Source organism: Aplysia californica, unplaced genomic scaffold (genome assembly GCF_000002075.1).
Source record: "Aplysia californica isolate F4 #8 unplaced genomic scaffold, AplCal3.0 scaffold00450, whole genome shotgun sequence".
NCBI classification, from domain to species: domain Eukaryota; kingdom Metazoa; phylum Mollusca; class Gastropoda; order Aplysiida; family Aplysiidae; genus Aplysia; species Aplysia californica.
Window position 1 is genome coordinate 577,585 of NW_004797720.1, and position 23,379 is coordinate 600,963.

General features: G+C 37.7%; 1 protein-coding gene across 3 annotated transcripts in view; it reads right to left on the minus strand.

The window, feature by feature from the left end:
* LOC101848906 (rho GTPase-activating protein 45) overlaps positions 1 to 23,379 on the minus strand; it is a 42,344-nt gene that overhangs the window by 15,262 nt on the left and 3,703 nt on the right. For 2 of the 3 annotated variants that reach the window (XM_035971509.1, XM_035971510.1), the window contains exons 2-21: positions 18,361 to 18,622; positions 17,648 to 17,791; positions 17,072 to 17,159; positions 16,545 to 16,605; positions 16,271 to 16,328; positions 15,758 to 15,895; positions 14,223 to 14,287; positions 13,179 to 13,223; positions 12,791 to 12,856; positions 12,388 to 12,468; positions 12,065 to 12,211; positions 11,553 to 11,630; positions 10,691 to 10,750; positions 9,864 to 10,057; positions 8,495 to 8,598; positions 7,646 to 7,852; positions 5,705 to 5,784; positions 4,603 to 4,734; positions 1,760 to 1,897; positions 116 to 172 (exon numbers count right to left, since the gene is read on the minus strand). In XM_035971509.1, the coding sequence (XP_035827402.1) occupies positions 116 to 172; positions 1,760 to 1,897; positions 4,603 to 4,734; positions 5,705 to 5,784; positions 7,646 to 7,852; positions 8,495 to 8,598; positions 9,864 to 10,057; positions 10,691 to 10,750; positions 11,553 to 11,630; positions 12,065 to 12,211; positions 12,388 to 12,468; positions 12,791 to 12,856; positions 13,179 to 13,223; positions 14,223 to 14,287; positions 15,758 to 15,895; positions 16,271 to 16,328; positions 16,545 to 16,605; positions 17,072 to 17,159; positions 17,648 to 17,791; positions 18,361 to 18,622 (2,205 nt within the window). Of the gene's footprint in view, positions 1 to 115; positions 173 to 1,759; positions 1,898 to 4,602; positions 4,735 to 5,704; positions 5,785 to 7,645; positions 7,853 to 8,494; positions 8,599 to 9,863; positions 10,058 to 10,690; positions 10,751 to 11,552; positions 11,631 to 12,064; positions 12,212 to 12,387; positions 12,469 to 12,790; positions 12,857 to 13,178; positions 13,224 to 13,787; positions 13,805 to 14,222; positions 14,288 to 15,757; positions 15,896 to 16,270; positions 16,329 to 16,544; positions 16,606 to 17,071; positions 17,160 to 17,647; positions 17,792 to 18,360; positions 18,623 to 23,379 lie in introns of those variants that run through there. The other variant, XM_035971511.1, reaches the window with a different exon arrangement.

Consider the following 23,379-nt stretch of genomic DNA (forward strand, 5'->3'; position numbering starts at 1 on the left):
CCCTTTTTCTTTTAGCTGAGAGTAAGAGAAAATGTGATCTCTCGACAAACTTTATTCCATTTATCCCTAATACAATACAGAGTGAACGTTCCCAAATAAGTCTTATGACACTCACCTTGGCAGTGTGAATAAAGTCAGAGTAAAGTCTGAAGGTGAGAAGAGGCTCCGGCAACTGTGAAGAGTAAATGTACGAGTGTTACTATAAAAGGACAAATGAATGGATGAAGAATGGGCTGTCTTGCAGCTTAAGAAATATGAGACACACATAGTCCAAACAAATACCTCTTTCAACTGAAGAAAAATTGTGACTTCCTCTGCCGTGCCGTGCCAGTGAGTGAGTGAGTGAGTGAGTGAGTGAGTGAGTGAGTGAGTGAGTAGCTCAGTGCTGAGAATGACATACCACAAAAAAGGCTAAAACTAGAGGGGTCTGGGGGCATGCCCGCCCCGAACATTTGGAAACAAAAACGAGACATAAAATAGCTAAATCTAGTTATTTTGGAAGGGTTTGAGGTCTTATTTGTTACCCTAATTTTAGAGAATAATAATAACTACCCAAATACTGTCAAAAAGGAAATATTACTATACATTGTACATACATCATCCTTGAGGTGAAAAATAAAATTATTCGCAGGGTTTACAAATCTTTGAAAAGCTTTTTTCAGTGTTTTAATGATTTTGTGGAGCAAAATGTTACTGTCAATGATTTAGTTTTCCAGGTGTAGCTTCAGTTTTTCCTTGTGGATTCCCCTGTCTACATGTGCAGACAGCACGGCATATCCTCGGCCAGCGTATCTCACTTCCCACTTCCCTCTCACATAGAGCACACCACGCCTACTCCTTCTGGTTCAGTTTTCTAATAAACTCACAAATGCGCCGGCCGTTAACACTTTTATCACACATTCCCAAAGCCACGGGTTACTGGCATCACCATCATCAAACTTATCTCCTCTCGAAAGAATATCAACAGTGCACTTCGCCATGATGAAGAACAAGCAGACAAGACCCCCCAAAAAAAGGCTACAGGGTTGTGATATGCGTGGGACAAAGTCACCACAGTTCTCCACGTAACTACCGGTACTCAATTGTCACAACTGAATGCGATTCTACCAGTAATGACGAAGTACAAAAAGTACTTGATTGAATGGTATCGGCCGACACACAGATGCGCAGGCACCTCGGTTTCGTCCAACCAGCAGTTAAAAAACTTCTAAAATTATTATCGTCTTTTATTCAATTCATTTTTTAATTCTTACTACAATATTATTATAATACGAAACTCGGAAAAAAGGCGGAAGAGGCTTTGGATGAGCGGACGGCGCTGTTGCAATGAGCAGAATTCCGCCTTTAAGCAGACAATTCTCAGCCCTGGTAGCTTTTAGTAAAGAAAACGAACTTCAGACAAATAATTGCAACCACTTCTTAATATTCAGGTTATATTTATATAGTTAAAAAATAATACAAACATTAAAAGCCAATTGCTATTCAAACATTTTCTGCCAGTGGCAAAATCAAAAACACAAAAGTACGTGTCAGCTCAAAACGATAACAAAACAGCTAAAGAGACTCACTCACTGACACATAACCCTGACAGTTGAAGCAAACTAGCGAAGAAGAAGACCTTGTCAGGAAATGCCACAAAAAAACAACTTGAGTAAGAAAGAAAGGGAAAGGCGCATGGCAAAACCATAAGCCGCAACACAAGGTAAATGTTTCCATATTCAAACAAAATAACTTGTCTTGAGAAATCAGCAGAACTGACCTGTCTGAGATAAAGTTTGAGCACGTTGGAGATGATATTTGGTGGAATGTCCGTCAAGTCCACAGCCTCTGGGTCAATGTCAAACTTCTGGCACAGCTGCTCCACCCTGCTTTTCACACCAGACACGCGGTAGATGCCCTATGACATGAGTGACAGAATGGAAGAAACTGTAATGAGGGGGAACAAAAAAAGTATTGAGGTGTACATGACTATCAGTTTCTACAACAATCACTAAACAGGTTTGGCACAATTCATGAACAAAATACTGAGCTTTCAAGCAAATCTCTCATAAAATGTAAAAACAGGAAAAAGAAATAAGGAAAGGGAGAGGAAGGCACGGATGAGGAACGGGAGATATGAGGAGAAGAAAATACTCATTTAAAAGATTAACAATTTCTATTTCCCGACAAAAAATTTGAACTAAGATTTCATCCCAACATTTCTCATCCCCAGAATATTCTTCCCATTCTCGGTTCACTAAAATCTCTGCTATCTCTAAATAATTTCAATCCACGCATACACAAAAAAAGACCACAGAAACAAAATGAATAACATTTTGTTAATTATGAGAAGACAAGCAAAGGACAATCAGAAGCACACCAGTTAAGAAGCCATGGTTCAATGCTCAAATAAAAGTTCATCACAAAAATACTTCTTTGTTGTGTAATTTTTTAAATAGAGATCAATTCATGATTTTGATGATCCACGGGTGCAAACTGTGGAAAAGTGTATTCTAAGACTTAAAACTTAAAATTTACTAATATTTTTGTCTAATACATCTTATATCAAGACTATTTTGATAGAAAGTTCAACAATTTCTAATCAATCAGCTTGAAGTCTGGTAAAATGTGGACAATTTCAGGAATCCGGAATTTTTAAATTTATCTGGAAATTCAGCACCTCTGACAATCTTAAATGTAATGGAAGAAACCAGAAGAATAAAGGGGAACGCAAACATTGCCAAAGTGACAAGAGTATTGACAGAAGAATCCATGGATCTGTTAGAACTGAAATTCACACATTAAACTTTTGAGTAAGACGACATAAAACAAGAAGATCCGTTGTGTGTGGTGCACGTTTATGATGATCATGATTGTATAGTTGTGTAAAAGCTGTCGGAAAAACATACATCAGTGATCTATTACTAAAAATGCAGATGAGCTCACAACAAATCAAGAAACTATCAATGTCACTATAATGAATACACATTCATAACGCTCATATTGGGTTAAATAAAGTCCATTCTTCACTTGCTCCTTTAACTTCACTTCTAAATGCAATTACACGAATTCACAGAACAAAATTTCAAGTTTTGAAATGGAACCACGTGAACAACCCTGCACTAGCCAGCAAGCATGCACAGGCACACTCATTCACTCAAACACAAGGAACATAATAGGCTCATAAAAAATGCAAAAATAAAACTTTCGTGTTCCCAAGAAAGTTTGTTTACCACCTCATGAATAGGAAACATTTTGATTTCTTTTGCTACTTTAAAACAATATAAATACCGATTTCTCTTTCATTTTTCCATTTCATGGCTAACTTTCTCTTCAGGTCTCCTATCCAAACATACCTTACAGGTGGATCTACATAGTCACAACAGCATATGTCAGTGAAATGTTAGGAAAAAAAACCGACAAGGCTCCAAAAGGGGCCAGCACACCACTCACCCTAGTCCCATACGGGGCATGCTAGAAAAGCACATAAAGAAAAAAAAAACTACTGGATTACATGACCAACACCATAGTATATAAAGAGATTTTAAAAACTGACCATGACAGAAACAATTTAGAAAAGCAAAAATGTGAAGCCTACCAAGAAGTAAAATGTTGATTGCACTATAAAAGGTCACCAAAAACAATACAGATGTTACTTATATAAATATTATTTGCTAAGAAGACAAGATTAAGTAAAACCAATATAACTGTAGTCTCCCTACAAAACAAAAATGAAACATTACGAAAAATAAAGAAGCAGGTTAAAAGATTTAACTAAACAAGAAAGGCAAGAGATACAACTTGACCTTCCATAGAACCAAAGGAGGAAATCAATCATATTTATTGAGAATCAAAGAACGCAGTTAATTAAATGAAGACAGCAAAAAGGCTACTAGTTTAAGTAGATTAGCAGTAACATGCTGTAGTACATGCAATTTGAACATCACAAGACCATTATAAACTATGACCAAGACAGGACACATTACTTCCATCACAAGACCATGATAACATATGACCAAGACAGGACACATTACTTTCGTCACAAGACCATTATAAAAATAAAATATGACCAAGACAGGACACATTACTTCCAAAGACTCAGCCCACTGAGTGTGAACAGAGTTGAAACTAACACAAAAAAAACTAAAAACTTGCACCTCTTCTGCTTCACAATCAACCCCCGTTCCCCCCCCCCGGGAAAAAAACAACAACAACCCAGCAACAACAAAACAAAACCCTGCATAATACAACAACCCCCCCCTCCCCCCCCCCCCCCATAAAACAAACATGAAAATGCTCCGAAAATCATGCAAAAGACATAATACGTTTACACGACTGTGTGTGTATAAAAATATCTATCTACATATATACATACATTTCAGACCATGCTTGGACTCAATCCTTGAGTGAGCAGTCGGTCTACCTCAGAGATTTAAGCTCATGCAAGAAGCAGAAGGTATGTAAACACACTAAATTTCCAGTGTTTTTTTTAATTTCAGGAAAAGAGACAAACCTAACCAGGACACCAACACTACTCAACAACACCTGAATACTCTGCCGTCACAAAAAAAACCAAAAAAATATTTAAAAAATACACCCAGACTAGAAAAAGCCCCAAAATACCTTGATCATAACTCCTCTCCTCTCAATCTCCATGAGGCACTTGGACACGATGGGCGGTACTGTGGTCTGGAAGGTGTCCACCTGCTCCTGGAAATCCACACCAAAGGTTGTGTTGCGTCGCCCTCTGTGGTGCTGAAGGGTAAGAACAACACATAAAGTGTATGAGTTATTATTTTAGCCAGTCTTCTTTTCTTCTTCTCGATCGCATCACACTTGAAGTCTGGTATCTGTCATAAATTGGGTCGTCCTGCTCAGTTCATCTGTGGGCCCGTATAGCTTCTCTTGCAGCGTCAGTGGGGTAGGCCACGTTTCCTGTCTCAGGGCCCTGCGTGTCTTGCAGTGCTGAAGGATGTATTTTAGCCAGTGTTTTACGGCACTTGCAGAACAGTATGGTCATGAAGGGTCGAAGATTAGTGGTGTTGCGAGAGAGTAACAAACACAAAAAAAGGGGGGAGATGAGGACAACAGATGTTTCATAAGAAAGAAGGAGCAGACCACACTAGAGCAACCGCGAACCACCCACAGAGTACGAGTTAAGAGAAAAATTTACACGAAAGTAGTCGTTCTGTGCAAGGAAAAAAACAAGGCAGACAGAAAGACAGACAGACAGACAGAAAGAAACAACACTTGACAATTTACAAGAAAAGCTACCGATAAAAGATGCAGCAACAAGAGAAAAGTACGTTTATCCACAAAGAGGTCAACCATAAGACGAACTGTGGGTGGTTGGCGGGTGCTCTGGTGTGGTTTGCTCCTTCTTTCCTGTTGAACATCTATCGTCCTTATCTCCCCTTCTTCTTTTCTATGTTTGTTACTCTCTTGTAACACCTCTAATCTTCTGGCGCTGATATGACCTTATGCAGTTGCGAGCACCGTAAAACCTCTACTAAAACTAAACTAAGACGAACTTCTCGCTTACTATTGACAGTACACCTATGAAACCTTGCAGGGTGATAAGAAAATCATTTTGCTGACATACTAAGTTTAAACAGAAAATCTCATTTATATGCAAGTCTTGGGATAAAAACCAGGCCTAAGAGATTCTCAAACTAACGACAGTAGAGGGGTTTAACTTTTAAAATAAGGAATAAAAATGAATTACCATTAGCAATCCAGGTATGTCTAGGTTCTCCTCCCCGCCGAGAGTCATGGTCCGCTTCATCTGACTTCGTTTCTCCTGGCCTGTCAACAAAACAAGGAATAATATATCATAGAAACAGAATGTACTTGTGTTCAGATCAAATTTTAGTAAGAGTTTTATGGCACTTGCAAAACAAAACAGTCATACAACTGCCGAAGAGAAGGAAGAGAGATAAAGATGATCAATCTTTGATAGGAAAAGAGCAAGCCATACCAGTGCACTTATCAACAACCACCCACCGTGTACATGTAAAACGAAATCATTTTATTGCAAATGAATAATAAAAGAATGTTTTACGGATATCAGAAAAACATAGCAAACAACCTTGTACTACACACAGATATACTCTTATACTTACACCATATATACTTCAATAACTTTCTCTTTGGAAATTAGTCCAGGTCTATAAGTGATAAGGATAAAAATATGATGTAAAAACAATTTTCATTTAAAAAGAAAAAGAAAACATAGTGTCCCCACGCGGTAGAATCAGGCGCTTGTCAATTTTTGGGCATGTCAAGTCATTTATACTGTCTTAAAGTTTGTTCATTTTTCTTGTTTTCTGCTAAATCAATGATGCCCTTCTATCTTTAATAAAAGTCCAGATATTTGCGTTTGGAAAAGATGGGAGTCGCCTTGTTTCAGGGGTAAAATTGGCGGGAAAATGGTCGCCAAAGTTTGGTGACTTACAAAGTTTGAGAGTCCGTGGAAAATGAACATTTATTAGCAATGACAATGAAAAATTAAATTTTCATCCAAATTGCTTAAAAATGGACTTAAATGAAAATAGAGTAAATTCTAAGAACTATGGTTTTTAAAAATTAAAAATCCATTGATAAATAAAAAAGTTATTGGGATTTTTGTTGGCAAAATGTTGGAGGACCTTCATATAGGAAAAAATCGCCAAAATGTGGGACATGTTTTGATGTATTTTGAGGAAAAACTGTTCATAAGTCAGTAATGAATTGGTGCATATGAATGAAACTTGGCATCTCCATGTGATTTTTAGTGCCGAATCTAGTTCTGCTATCACTTTTTCGATGTCTTCATTACTTTGGATCTTAAAGACTGATATTTGCGTGAAATTTGTTGAATTGCGTGACATCGTTTTTACCGCGACGCGATCACCCCTTCTAAAACTCAGTAAAGCGCTATCGGGAAAACCCGCGATGTAGTCATCGGTGACCCATTTGGTTATAGGCAGCCAATCACATGCCGCCTAGCGATCACGCACCTCTTGCGTGCCGGCACCTCGCGTTTGGAATGCGCTATCATGTTTCTAGATCTAGGGTTTTATCAATGGATGGGTGGTAATTTTAAGTTGGTACGTAAAATCTACTAAACGCAGAGATCTGAAATTTTACAGCAATAAAGAAGACATGTGGGGCGCTTGTGTGGTCGGCGATCAACCCGCAGCTCCGCTTAGTTTTCGAACCGCAGAGGAAATTCGCACAAACACGGCAATATCTCCGGTTCTAGTAATCGTTCGGGATTGTACGCTGGCATGTCGTTAGTTTAACCTTTCCTCTGGTTGGTTGCTGAGTTTCATTTATTTTCGTCCAGGAGTATTCACGTAACTAAACTTAGAAGAGAGTCACTTCTGATTCCGAGCGGCCCAAAAAATACCCCTCGCGCGGAGGCCAATTTCCGGCACAAGGCGCAGCCGGCGATTGGCATTGCTACATTTATGTTTTCTTGTGACTTAAATTAACGTTTTGCAGTAAAACACAATGAAATGTGTTTTGATATGGACATAAAAGAGGTTGAAGAAAAAAAAAAAAAAAGAACAAAAATCAATCAAGATTGCCAAATCGTCGGAAAAATGTTTACTTCTTCGACTTCATTATTTTGACGAGCGCCTGATTTCACCAAGATGCCTCACAATTTCTTCCTGCATCGTACCATTCTGGGCAGAAGCAGCAAGGATTTCCTCCTCCGTGAGCTCATCCAAGGACTGGCTGGAGATGAGATGCCTCCGCGAGGCTCTGTGAGGACTTCCACTCGGCGAGGACTCGTGGGACTTGGAGCTGCACGAGTTGCTGTCCGTGTCGGACGTCCCAGTACCGTGCGGCTGCTGGCCCCAGGCTTTCACAGGGATGCGATACTTGTCTGAAAGACATATAGGTGCCAAGATGTGTACTTCAACACATGAATACCTAAAAATACTTTGACACTTCAAACTACAACAAAATGTAAGAAATGCTGACTACAAGAAATTTCGTATTTTCAAAAATACCTGTCCATCCCTGAAATACTGAAAGCAACATGAGATATCAGTATGAGATATGTATGGCTCTTTCTTAAAATTAAAAAGAATAATTTGACTCTTTTGAAAAAAAAACTTGACACAAAAAACAGAAAAAGAGTAACACTGAGATTTAGAAAAGTAAAGAAAATAATGTACTTAATTCACAACAGTGCCTTTTGCACTGAATCTATTCCTACTGAAATTTAAGATTTCTTACTCATACAGAAAGGGTCAAGTATGCTATTTAACATTCACTCAAATGCCAGCTGAGCAAAACGATAAAACTTACCTTAAAAAATCTGTAATAAAAGGCTTAAAGGTGGAAATATGAAATGACACATCTTTGGACGAAGACGTTCGGAATTACCATTATGTTAAAAGAAAAAAGAAAAAACATTAATTAAATTTTAAAAAACAAGATAAATTTTAATGAACAACAAAATCCTAGGATTCCTTGAGACGCTGAAAATCTGAAACTTCCCCAAAGAAGAACGAGAACCAACCTCTGCGGGGTGAAGTGGTGGGGGAGCCCTCTGGAGAGTGCAAAGGATCTGCCATAGAGCCATTGGAGTGGAAGCTTTCTTTCCGAATGCCCTCAGGGGAAGCTCTGAACAGACAACACAACATCCCATTTATATGAATAGATAAAGTTCTTCTTGTATCTGGTGTTTATAGATAAAGTTCTTCTTGTATCTCGTGTTTATGAGATTACTTTACTTTACTTTTCCGATCCAGCGGCCATTTGGGTTCTAGCCCTTCGGTCTGATTTATGAGATTATTCTTCAAGTCTCACTAAAACACTTGCTCGAGAAGGTCAGCATAATAATTTAATTCTCACCCCATGATATCCTCTACATTTCACAATGGTCTTTTTCGATAGACATTTAGAAACATGTTTTAGATGGCAGATTTCAAGTCAGAAAGCGAAAACCTGCTGCCTTTCCTTAGACAATCCAAGATCAAAAGTTGGATTAGTGGCAGTTCCTATCTGGACAAAGCAAAGCTGTCGTTCTGCTGTTTTGGCTGACCTTTCTGAACTGAGACATGCTTTGTGGAAAAAAAACTGATTTACGGAAACCAAACAAGCTTACTCTATGAAATCACAACCACAACAAATAGATCCCCAAACAACTAGTAGATTAATTAGGTTCACTTTCAACAGATCAGCAAAAAAAAAAAAAATGCACTGAAACATACGAGAACGATGAGACCCATTTTTTATCTGCCACACCTTTCTGTGGTGTCAAACTGAAATGTCTGTTTCACAGCACCAGAAGTTATAATTCTTCTTACAAAATTACAACTTACACCATTTCATAAGCTTGCAGTAGCCAGTCTTATTTCCTTCCTGATCTGATCATACACAACCAGTCTGGCACAACATCATTTATAAGTTAAGTTCCAGTATAAATAAATCAGGCCACAAACAAATGTTTCTTTATTCCACAGAGAGATAAAGATAGGCACCAAATGCTGGGGACCCTTTTCTTCTACCTTTCTCTCTTAATAGAATACTTTGTTCTTTTTGTTTTAAAAGTAGATTGAAAAAAACGTGAACATGTCATTTATTATTATTATTATGAACAAAAACAAAAAGAATTACAATTCTACAAGACACATCAACACACTCTATGGAACATTACAGCAACTGCAGCAAACCTGCACTTATCACTACATGGCCTTGGACAGAAGGGCGAGAGCCCAGCTGTTGCTGGATCGATAACATCAACAATAACAACAAGACACATTGAGAGAAGGGCAAAACAAATTTGGTATTGTAAAATGACATGGCAATACACTGATAGATAACAACAATTTCACACTCGTCGCAAAACAAATTATTTGATTAAGTTTGCAAACACGCTCACTTACTTCTGTCCATGTACGTAAGGCTCAAAGACAAAGACTTCTGGCTGCACATGCCGACTGCCTAGAGGCAGCCTCCGGATGTACTCTGCATACTGACTGCCCGGCTCATAGCTCTTGCTGCTGTCACTCAGAGTCTGGTACTGCACAGGTATGGGTGAGATCACGGTGTGATACAGCTGGAAGTATTCCACCGTTGCCTGGTGATCCATCGAAAATGATTTGTAATGTTTTACACCCCCCTCAACACAAGTTAAATCATTTACAAGGCATGCTGCTTCCACCCAACCTCTCACGGCCAAACTGGGCTGAATTGGATACAACATCCCATCAGAAAGACAAAATAAAATAACTTGTCCATATGGGGCTCAAACCCACATCATCAGTAAGCAACGACAAAGAGCCTATTCATTACACAACAGACACAAGTACAGTCCCCTGACAATAACAAAACAGAAGCTTAATCGTTCAGAAAAATATGACTTTCTTATGGAGCATTTATGCAGGTTTTTCGGTGCTTTGATTTCTCACACACTAATACAGAACAACCCTGGACAGATTTCACTAAAGTCTTCTGTAATCCTCTTCAGTGTCCACCACATAATTCATCAGTAAAACCACATCCTTTAGAGCAGAAACAGAGCCTGCAATGAATACAAACTTTATTAATAAATAAACTTTTCCCTTAAACTATTTCAGTGACTGGCCTATTTTATGTTGCTGTATTGCCCAAGCAGAAATCAAAAATCCCTCCCCCCACCCCTACACAATTCATGGGTACCCCATTCCCCACCAAGACATAAACAGGACATAAGGAATGGACTGAAACTCACAGACTGAATAACTTGATCACAAAGCTGAATCTGTTCCCTGATTCTGGCCAGTTGTTCTTTCTGAAGAGTAAAAATAACATTGCAATGTAATTACTTCAAGCCTTTACAAATTCACATCATTTTTACTTATTATCAGCTACTCCTCTGGTAAAAATCCATTGCAATACATCATTTGTCCTATTTGAATTGGTCACAATTCACACAACTCCCACTGACATTTCAAAACAAAAGATGGGAACAAAACATAAAATAGATCAAGATAACAGAGTCACAAACATTTGAAAAAGTAGATCACATTTATAAACCTGCTCAACAGCAAATACCAATTTCCTAGGGAAGGTTAAAGACAAAATTTTCACTCACAAACTTTCAAAAACACCAACAGCAGAATTTCTAAAAATCTTTATATTTGAATAAAACACACAATAAAATACAAATATCAGACGCGGAAGCGGCTCTCAAAATAATTGCCTGAAAATCTGAAGGGGCTTGAAGCCTAAGGGGGTCTGGGGGCATGCCCCCCTTGGAAAATTTGGAAAACTTAAGGCTTCTTAACAGCCATCTGGAGGCATTTTCAGCTTTTTGAAAAGTAAACTATCAGACCAAAAAGAATATCTATATTGTCTACTGAAAACATACAGTAAATCAACTGGGTATCGCTTAGGCCTACTCAGATACTGAGCTCCACGAGCATCAGGATTGTGAGGCATCTTTTTGGGACAAAGAACCTAGATCTGGCTCCAATTCCACGCTTGTAAAGTCACGGCATCAATCACTGACTCAGTCACAATGAAACACACAAATAGATCTGGATCTAGTCGGAGTCAAAATTGAACACTTAAACACAAGAAATAGTCATTACCTTCACTTTAAAAAGTTCTTGCTGTCGATAATTAGCCTCAGCAACGCAAGCTTTGTAAGTTGTTTCTGCTTCAGCCGCCTATTTCAACAAACATATGAAAAAAAAATTATAAACATAAAACAGGTAAATTCACATTGAAAACTGAAACTTTCAATACACCAACTTTCAAACATCAATTTCTGAAAAGTAGTTAAAAGTATAACAACAACTTGTGCGATGTGACAGAAACCTAAAAATAACTATAGGAAACGGAGAAAAATAAGATAAGCAAAGGTCAAGGCATCTGATAACTTCCTCATACATTATTTTCGGCACAAAAATTTGATCCACACAAGGCATAAAGACAAACAGCAGCACCAGCTCCAGAAATGAATACCTACAAAATATCTGTTTAGTGCAAGGTAGTAAAATATTTTTTTTAAAATAAGACACATTTTCACTCTATTTCAAAAGGAAGTCAGGAACTAGCAAGATAAAGAAAAATTAAAGTCCCCAACTTTTTTCACTCCTACCTTGTGCAAGGTTTCCTCCTCGGCCTTTCTCCTCTTTTCTACCTTCTCTCCATCTGCTTTTAGAGCCAGATCTCTTGCTCTCTCATGATCTTGCTGTCGGCTGTGGTACAGTGCTTGTGCTTTGCGTAGATTTGTAACCGAGTCAGACTGTTCAGGGCAACAACAAAAATGACTGAGGTACTTTCTCTCGATGATCTCGTGTGACTGACAGAGTATCTTGGCAATAAATGACATGAATGCATGCTAATTTGTTGTAATAATCATAAATAAGGCATGAGCAAATTTCAGTTATGACAATTGCTAAAAGTGTTCATATTACTTACCATTCTGCGGTATTCGCGGTGCCATACATCTTTGACAGACTTATACACTTTGTCATGTTCCATTCTACGAGACGACAAAGGCTGTTGAAAGTAAGAGCATGTCAGTAATTCTTTTAAAAATTAAATAAAGTAATAATGCATAAACTGCAACATAAATTCTTTCATATTTAGTCATCTACATTTCAAAACCAAAATGTTCACATTGCGTTAAGCAATACTAAAAAATCAGAAATAAATTGCATCCACTTGCTGAAATTTCATAGAGTCATTTATCATTTTTTTAAAAGAAGACATTTCCATACAAAATACAGCCAACATTTCAGAAGTCAATCTTTGACTTACAACCAATGCACAAAGAATTCATAGCTCTGTCGCTGCCCTACAAATCCTCTTGCATACCTACCTCAACAAACTTGTGAGAGTGGAGAACAGCTTGAGTAGCTTGCAAGTTGCTGGCAAACTCAACATCCTGCCGCGACACAAAAAAAGGTAGATGATAAATAACAATGATAATATCCAAGCCAACTGGAACTAGGATTCTTCCACACCAATAGCATTGCATTTTTCAGCAGATTAGAAACTTAACTGCTGAAGGCAAATCCTATTTAATCATTACTTATAGTAATCACTCATAGCTGACCAGTTTTGAAAATGTTGATGGAGGCAAAAAACAGTAACAATTACACTTTTTTTGTACCAATACCGAGGGAAAGAAAAAGCGTGTAAATAACTGTAATAAGGAATTGAGAAAATAAAATTTGTACCAAATAACATTTCTAAGTAAGACTCACCTGACTCAGAGCTGTGCAATACACTGACTGCAATGGTAGAAAACCCTGGAAGTAAAGAGGAAAAGAAGAAACTAAGAATCACATCCGGGCAACAATTTTTACTTCTGTTCACTCAAACAAAAATAGACAGATCAAGTAAGAATACTGGTACATTTACTTCTGTGAACTCAAACAAAAATGGACAGATCAAGTAAGAATACTGGTACATTTACTTCTGTGAACTCAAAAACAAAAATAGAGAGATCACGTAAGAATACTGATACAAAGAAAAGTACAAAGAATGCACCACACAGTATCACCAAGCAAATCCAAAATAAACAAACTATGGATATCTTAAAACAGAAAAGACGGTAAAGTATTGAGTTTCTTTCCCTTCTGCGACAATAATGGTTCATCTTTCCTTTAAAATTTAGCTAAGTACTTCCTGTTCAAGAAAAAAAACTCACACCAGTACATATGGGGGCCTAACAAGTCCTTTTGTCCAACAAAACCATGTTTTTGGGAAGTTTCTTTTTATCTGCAACATGTATAACTTAATAATTGTATTGAAATTATGATCATGGTGGTAAGTTCCCCCACAAGAGTAAACAAGTAGAAGTTGTCACCTACCTGCTACGGTCCATCTTCTGTCCAAGTTAAGAATGCAAAGCGAGAAAGACAATAAAAGACAAATGGTTTGATATGGACAGACTACCTGTACGCAGCATAATACTTGGAACATATGCACTCATTGTGGAAGATTAATGTTGTTGCTTTTTTAAATTTAAAGCATAAAGAATTCCAGGGTGAGAAAGACCATAAGGTTTAATCCCAATCCCATCCAAAAAGACTTCTCACCACATAAAAAAAAAACATCTAAAGTTTACAAAAAAACAGCATTATATTTCTCAATCACAATCCTCCTAACAGTGCCACTTCCAAAGAAAATACATAAATAGGGAACTTTCATTTTCCATTTATAAAAAAAAGAAATGACGTTTAAACATTTTTAACGATTTTTATCTGCAACCTCAGGCAAAATATTCTCCTCTACTCGATACGTACCTCCTTTTTCAGACTGTTCTGGACAGAATGGGCCACTCGAGACAAATTCTTAGCATAATCTATCTCTGTTAGAGAAAGAAAATAAATAAAACTACATTTATTACCAAGTAATGACAGGTACTTGTCATAAAACCACACCGTTTATTACGAATACATAAAGAATGTTAAGACGTTATAACATGCACCATGCTATAGACCAATACAATCAATCATCAAGACTAGCTTGATACAATATAAGTCATTTAAAGTCTTTTTGACGAAACAGCTTTTTATAGATCTCAACATGTGAGCTTAGTTTATTTTCCCCTGTGATAATATAATATTGATGTCACTCCAATCAACAACATGATGTCACTCCAATCAACAACATGATGTCACTCCAATCAACAACATGATGTCACTCCAATCAACAACATGATGTCACTCCAATCAACAACATGATGTCAAATCTTGTTTTTTCAGCAACCCTTGGGTTTATTCCTTTTCCCCAAATACTAGACAGTTGGAGGTATAATTATAATTCTTCAGGAGTTGTCAACAAAACTTCTGAAGACCATGAACCACAAGACTTTTTTTAAGGAAGCTAAAGTATTTTAAAGTTGATAAAACGCTGATGTCCATATTCTACCATTCAACCATAGAAAGTATGATCAATTTTTATATAACAGCATGAACCGGGAACACAAGACAACAGGATAAAGAAAAAATAAATCGATTAAAACGGAAAGCATGTAAAATTTCAATATCTACATTCCCCTACTTGGACGAATTGTACATAACAGCTTACACTAAAAAATTTAATTCCATCTTTTTAGACAACAAACACCCCTTGTTCCCTCAAATAAAAACATCAGTCCCCTTGTTCCCTCAAATAAAAACATCAGTCAGAAGTAAAAGACCTAGGCTTCTGATCTGTAACAAAGAAAGATATAGAAGGTCATTTTTACCATTATTTATCAAAATGCTTCCATCTTAACCATCTTGTATCAGTATACTTACGACTTTAGAGCATGCATCATTTAACTTTGAGTGTTTATATCTTAAGATTATTATTGTTCATATTGCTGCTCATTTATATTATGCATGTGACTGTAAGCTTACGAGTGTGTGTGTGTGTGTGTGTGTGTGTGTGTGTGTGTGTGTGTGTGTGTGTGTGTGTGTGTGTGTGTGTGTGTGTGTGTGTGTGTGTGTGTGTGTGTGTGTGTGTGTGTGTGTGTGTGTGTGTGTGTGTGTATGTGTGTGTGTATGTGCGCGCGCGCGTATGCGTGTCTGTACACGTGGTGGAACACCAAACCAATGAGCCAGAATCTGGACAATAAAGATCTATCTTATCTTACCTTATCTTAAGACTGATAACTTTTCAGGTTTTGTCCGACCCAACCTCACCAGTGGATTCAACAAGGGGAAAAACCTAAGCTGTGAAATTACAAAAAAGGCAGAAATCTTATCCAATTTTGGAGACATCGCTAGACACGGCCAAGCATAAAACCCGATCCTTACTTCAGTTAACATTCAAACAAAGCCATCATTCTTACCCAACTGGGCCTTTTTCTCTATGTAGGTGACAATGTCCAGCAAGTATTTGGACCACACTTTGGCTCTCTGCAGGGCAATGGTCAGGCCTGTGTCCAGACTCACAAGGATGGAATCAAGTTCTTCGCTACTGATCATGTCTGCAAGTAATAACACAGGAGAACAGATGTCATCACCCAGTCCTCCAATAATAAAGTACATTTACGCAACAATGAAACTTTATTACTTTTTATCAAGAAACACAAACCTTTAGAAAAATCTGGATTCAATACAATTATCAATTACACGCAAACCTTAAGTTTACATAAGTCCACTGTCTTCAACCTTTGGTCATGGAGCCAACCAGCACAACATAATATGACAAATAAAAACTTCAGATATTTTATTTGAACATTTGCTTTAATTGACAAGAAAAGAACCAATCTTTCATTTTTGTGCAAACCTTTAAATCTAAATGGCCCATGACGTTCATTAAAGAATCACCATGAGAGAGTGACAAACATACAAAACCATACCTGCATCATGATCATCCATATGTTCATCTCCTTCTGCAACAGCAATGTTGTTCATTGACTGAAAAATTGAAAAAGAATAGAAAAAAAAAATAAATCACAAAACGTTTGTTTAATATGTCCCAACATCTTTTCAAAGATAAAATGTAAACCGTTTGATATCAACTGACTACAAAATAAATTACATGGCAGTCAACTTCTGGAGATGCATAATGAAAAAAGCACATTAAAACATGCACATACCATTGACTGGCATATGCAGAAACACACAAAGTACCTTTGTTTTTAAGTCCATGACCATCTGTGGACCCATATCACCCATCAGGTATTCTGACACACTGAAAATAAAAAATACCACAAGAAACATATATTAGGTGACAGTGAGAATCATATATGCCATCCCCTATTTTCACTAAATGACGCTGTTCAAAGTAGTAAGCTCAGAAATTCATTCAAAGATGAAAAATAAAATCAATATAATGAAAAATGAAGAGCCACTAAACATTCTTTCCAACAAAATAGTACCCACTTCTCTTTTCATCTTCAGTCAAAGGCTTCGGAAAATGCTGTCTTGACAAACAATACAAATCACAATTCATTTATAAACTGTAGATAGTCTGACCTTCAATAAAAAGGAACTAAAAGAAAATCTGCTCTGAACCTTATTACACAACAAACTAAGGAAAAAATTAAACATAAACACAAAATTTACATGTGAATGGGTTGGATAATTTCAGCATATCCCATCTACATACATCCCAGTCTTCCAACTAAAAACTTCATCTATGATAAAAAGCAACTGACCTGCTACTAAAGGCAAGAGCAAGCTGGTCTATGGCCTCACAGAATCCTTGAACATCAACAGCTGACATTTCTCCCTCATAGTCATGATCTGAAAAAAACCCAACAACATTGTTGATGGTGTTATCCCAAAAACAGTTTGCTATAATGTCTACAATTCGATCTATTCCTTTTTAATTCTATGATAATTAATTATTTCGTTAATAAAACTTGTAACAACTGAATGAGTTTTAATCCCTATTTTTTTATAATTCTCTGCTTATTAATGACTTAATTCATAAAACTTAACAACAAAATGTGTTTTAGTTTTACTCCCTCATTATTTTTTATCAACCATTACAGTAGGACCACCAACATGATGTCTTGATTAATGTACAAGAGTTGGGGAAATGACCAGCAGGCTGAGTTAGCCCACTTGTACACAAAGCATATATACCTCTTCATCAGTGAGTTTGTAGTTCTCATACGTAATACAAATATCATATGTCTACAGCAGAACATAAAGTAGGCCTACATTAAACTTTCAAATTTGTTTTAGAACAGTTAGGCAAAGACAAGCAGCAGCAAGCCGTTCCTTACCCTTTATCATAGTGATAAGGTTGCGGGCTGCAGTGAATATGTCAGGGGACTGCAGGTCCTGGTAATGCTGCATGACTGGGTTCAACACAGACAGGACTTCACCCAGTCCCTCGTGAATGACCACCCGCACATCTTCCTCTGGATCTGCATTTTGTTCAAGAGATACACGAGACAAAAGTAAGTACATTAATTCTTATTCAAAGCGTATAGGCCTACATCTGAAAAAAATATAGGAAACCCTCACTCTTAACTCTTTAGACCCTGAGTTATATCCACTGAGTTTTTTTCTACAGTCCCCTAAACCTGGCGCACTATCTCTCACTATAATAACCCCGAAAACTTGCCTATAACTTCTAAATGGCAGAAACAAAGGCTTAGTCCTTATTAATGAACTCGGTTCGGGAATAGTTCAGACAAACAAACAAAAACTAGCACTATAAACAATTTTATTTTAATGAAACAGTTGTCACTGGTATCGGACGCTAGGGTTTAAAGAGTTAATCGTCAGAATCCAGAACTAACATTAAAAAGAACTTTAATGACTATACTCAAAGAGTATCTCAGTTTCATTTTCATTCGTCATGCTGTCATGGTCCAAGAAATAAGTCTAAAACAGAACACTAAAGCAGTTTATAAATCATGAGCATGAAAAGTTGCAACGTAAGTTAAAGACTAACAAACAGTTTTCAAACTATTATCTATAAACTATTTACCTATTCCTTCGGTGAAGAGAAGCTTCAATTTTGCCAAGGAATCTGAAAACTTCTTCACATCATGCGTCAAAGCTATGATTTCATCATGATCAATCATCCCTGGATTCTGCTGATCGCCTGTCGCGATTGTTCCCAGAGAACTGCTTTTCTTGGGTGAAGGCAACGACTGCATCTTTTGTTGCATAAGTTTGCGGACTGACAACGGAGGACTGCCGTGAGGTGAAGTATTAAAGGGAGGAGCAGGCAGGAAAATCAAATCTCGCTGAAATAGATTCAATGCAAACTTTATGTGTATAACCGTCAAACAACAAAAAAATTTGCAAAACCGGCAAATAAAAAATGAAGGGTCAGGTGGGAACAATGCAATTTTTTATCGACAAGAAGATTTTGAAATGAAACGCAAATAAACTCAAAATGACGCGCGAAAAATCCTTGTTACAAAAAATATAGTATCTGGCATAAATATCCCATACGAGCTGAGAGAGAAAACAGAGGAATGGCATTTCTTGGGGATGTGGAAAGGATGGTTGCACTGATCATCTTTCATGTCGTAAATTATGACTGTAATATTAAAAGGTAGCAATAAACTCTCGAAGTGCAGGAATTAACCAATTAACAATAATAATTTCGACAGAATCAACAACAATGGTAGTGTACACTTTCTCAAAAACTCATTAATGACTAAATTTGGAAGAAAACAAAAGACAGGGGGAGAGGGTGTGATAAATTTATAAATTCCTTGAACTTTAAACCATTTAATTTCATTTGTACACTTCAGTGGGTTTATTAGTACTAAATAGGGAAAGGAAACCGACATTTTATTTTTCATCACAATTTTCACTTTCATTGAAAAGACCCACCAGTATATTGCCCATGGCAACTATATCACTCTGTAAAGGTAAAACCTGAAAACTAGTCAAGCACTAGACATAGAGGTACATTTAATTTCACAAAAAACTCATACTAATAGTACACCAACTAAATATGTCATGCTTCGTACCACATTATCAGCATGCCAAGAGAGATCATGAATCTGGTTTACCTAATTTTACTAACGGGCCACTAGCATTTAATGGTACATTTATCAAGCAAGGTACACACAGGGCTGCTAAGCATTTATTCCACATGACAAATACATATTTGCATAATTTCCCTATTAGGGAAGGCGTAAATAACACCTCAGAAACCTGACTGAGTTCCCAAGCAATTTCAACTACTTGAAAAGTACACCCTGCTTTTCTTAATACAGTCGAACCTGCCTTAACGGAAACCTGTATAAAACAGAAACCTGTCTTAACGGAATCTCCTCGCTCCCCCCTTGATATATTCCTCTTTAATTACCTGTATACAACGGAAACCTGTCCAACGCGGAAACGGAAAGAAAAATCCGCTCCCTTCCGAGAGTTTCACCTGTCTAAGACGGAAAACGTTTTGCCCGCTCAGCCCTGACTTGAAACAAAACTCGCAAGTTTGGTTCCGCTGGCCATGCCTCTAGGCAAGGAAGAGGAGTAGGGGTGCAATTTGGGGGTAGATGTTACCCCATCATGTGAGCCCTGAACGATGCAGATGGTCAGAGTAGTGTGGGTGTGAAATCTCACGACTACCCGTGAGAGTGCTCGAGTAGCGAGCCACCATGGTAACTTTCTCTGGTAGCCAAAAGCCAGACGTGTGAAATTAGTTTGACCAATGCCTGCCGCCCTGATCGTACGCCAGCCGAGAAAAGAGTTCCTCGAATCGTTGTTACAAGATGACAGTGAGGGGTGGTATTGGTTGAATCATGAATGTGCTTGTTACACCGGTGGGTGGGTCAAAGGGTGGAAGCAAAGGAGATCATGTGCAAACGTTTCTGTTTTTAATAGGTCAAACAGTGGTCGTATGAAAGGCAAGTACTGGTGGTAATTGGATAAGTAAGAGTGACACATGTCATTATCAGACAGGATAGCAGTTGAGAGGTGTGAAGTTTTGACCACTGCTTGCCGATCGGACAAGCGATCTTTGATCCCACTGGCTGGATCTTTGAACTCCCCCCCCTAAATTTCCCTGTCTAAGACATAATTTTTTCTGGCTCCCTTGCGATTCCGTCTTACACAGGTTCGACTGCAGTAATAATAAACATGGAATATATTCAAAATACATCTTACAAAAGAAATATGATTTTACTATTTTATGGGATACCTACAGGATACAAAGGGAAATGGATCATAAACACAACCATCATGTGAAGGTTGAGGCACTTGGCAGCCCTGTTAACTATGGATCACTTCTGTGAGACGTACTGTTTAAGCTCGTGTTATTCCAAAGTTGTTATGCAGTCCAGAACTATATGTGAGGCATCGTGGTCAAATTAGGTGCTTGTCAAAATGATGAAATCAAAGAAAACGGCATTTTCCTTCCTGCATGGCAATTTTTATACTTTTCTTGTTTTTTGTCTCAAAATCTTTTATGCCCATTTAGATACAAATTCATGTGAAGATTTTACCGAAAAAAGTTGATAAAGTGCACATTAATATAAATTAAGGTTCCATGGACTCTCTAGCTTTGGAAGTTACCAGCTTTGGCAGCCATTTTCTTGCTAAATTTTCCTCTAAAACCAGGTCATCCCCACCTCCTTCAATCTAAAATGTCTCCACTTCTAATTCTATTGAGGACAGATGGCTATTTTTTCATTGAAAGCAAGACAAATGAACTAGCTTTAAGAAGATACCAATAACTCAATATGCCCCAAAAATTGAGGAGCGCCTGATTCCAGCATGTCGCGACACATATGATAAAATCAATTCTAGAGAAATCCCTAATGAAACATATTCAGAGGATGTCATTGCAACCATTTTTACATTATAATGACACTATAAGTTCTGCAAAAATAAAAACACAAGATGGAAATGGCTCTTTGCACAGGTGATCATCTTTATAGCTGGCCGTAAAAGCAGGTTTGACTTAAAATCTTGCAACTTCAGAATGTTTGAGAAAGAAGGGGGAGAGAGAATGAACAAAAAAATAGAACCAAGAGAGGGCAGTCAGGTAAGTATTTCGATTACACTCATCCCTGTCTACAAGTCCTGAGATTGTGCACTTTCGCTTTGGGCAATTTCCATCATATAAATAAACTTTCATACAATGGTAACCTTCGGAGAAAAATAAAATTGCTTTTCATTAGACGTGAGTAAATCTCAACAAATCCATTCCAGACTCAATACCACCTCTTAAATAAAAACAGAATCCAGTTTGGTTTAGCCATACACAATATAAATTGAGGTGACCCTAAATATCTCATTCTTTTTGTTGTAGTGTTATTGGTGTCTTACACTTCATTGACCCAATTTACATAATTTGGGAGGCCAACTGCTTCGATCCTGTCTGTCAGTGCAGACCCAAGTTGAGAGAGAAACTTGTAACATCTCAGTACTGGTAAACTGACAGAGATATATTGGATAACAAAAAGACTTTCCCACACAAGAAACAAACTCAACATCTTCTGTGCAAAAAGACTGAGCCCAACAGCTAACAATGACACAGATGCTGATAAACTCATTCTCATCTTTAAAGTAAGTCATAGCATTCTTGGACAGTGATGTAAATACACCCATTTTAATTAAACTTATCAGACCCAACTAACTGGAGAACAGTATTTAATTTGATATTTTTAGACAGAAGCCCTAACCCCTTTAAAAAAAAACTCTTATAATTTCTCAAATCATTGTGGGGGGGCTCTCATGGCCTCAAGGTTAAGGTGTTCGCCTCTCAATCAACAGGTCTTTGGTTGGAATCCGGTTTGCGAAAGAAAATTTTTTTTAATAAAATGTTCTCCTTTCACCTCCTTTCCTGCTCTCTAACAATGTTATGTCTTCAGCTTTTGTCTCCACTTTCTACCCCCACCCCCTTTAAGCCTCCTTTGCCCCCTCCTCTGGGCTCCTGACTCTTTCTGCAGCCTTTCTACTGCTACTCCTTGGCTCCTTCTGTTGTTTTTCAGTCACACCCCAGATCTTATGGTAAAAAGGATCTACACCTAGCCTTCTCAAACAAGGGTGAAAAATCTCAGGGGTTCCGTGTACAAGTTGTGGTGGTCCAAAATCGCTAAGAGTAGGCTTTTAATGCGGCACCCGGGCAAAATTCAAAATTTCCTACCAACTGAAAATGTTTAATCAAATGTGTCATGCGTGCTCATAAGACCGTAGGCAGTTGCGAGTGCTGTAAAACACTTACCAAAAAATATTTTAAAAATTTTTAATCACTGTCATTAGACAAAGCATCAGTTTAGCAAAAAATAGGTGTAATTTCATTGTTTATATAATCACTCGTCAATAAAGCACAGTTAATCTGACTAGCCTTGTTATTATTAATTAATTTAATTTAATTAAGAATGTGGCTCATACGGTCCTTCCGTACGCATAGTATAGCTGTCCTCAGAGAAATTCGCGCTCGGATTGCGCGTGCAACTTTTGCCGTCAGCGCAACTTTTACCATTTTCGTGAATTCACGAATTTTAGCCAATTTCCCGCCAAATTTGGGAAAATAATAATAAAATTTCATTAAAAACACCGAAATTTTCTTCCACGACTAAAAATAACGACACGTCACATGTACGGGGTGCACGCCGCGCCGCCGCCCAGTGACCCGTACCGGGTCAGGTCGGGTCGGGATGATCGCCCGACTCGTCACTCGTCGCCTGAAAACAACGTGTTTGTTTTGAAACAACGAGTCAGGCGCGATCGACTTGTGCCACGATAGCCACTTTGCACCATCAATCTGGCTGGCAAACCGACCCAATAGTCTTGTTTGAACTGAATCATCTTCTAGTCTAGCTGCTAGATCTAGATCTAGAGTCTCAGTAAATCAATCGTAAACAAGGTCGTTTGATTAATTAGCTTGCTTGGTTCCGTAGCACCAGGTAGATAGATCTAGTATAAAAATTTGTGAAAGACTTTAAATCTTAGGCTAGGAGGCTAGATCTAGACAAGGATCGATTCATCCAGAAAACCCGTTCAAAGATATCATCTTACGCCTGGAAAATGTGGGGGG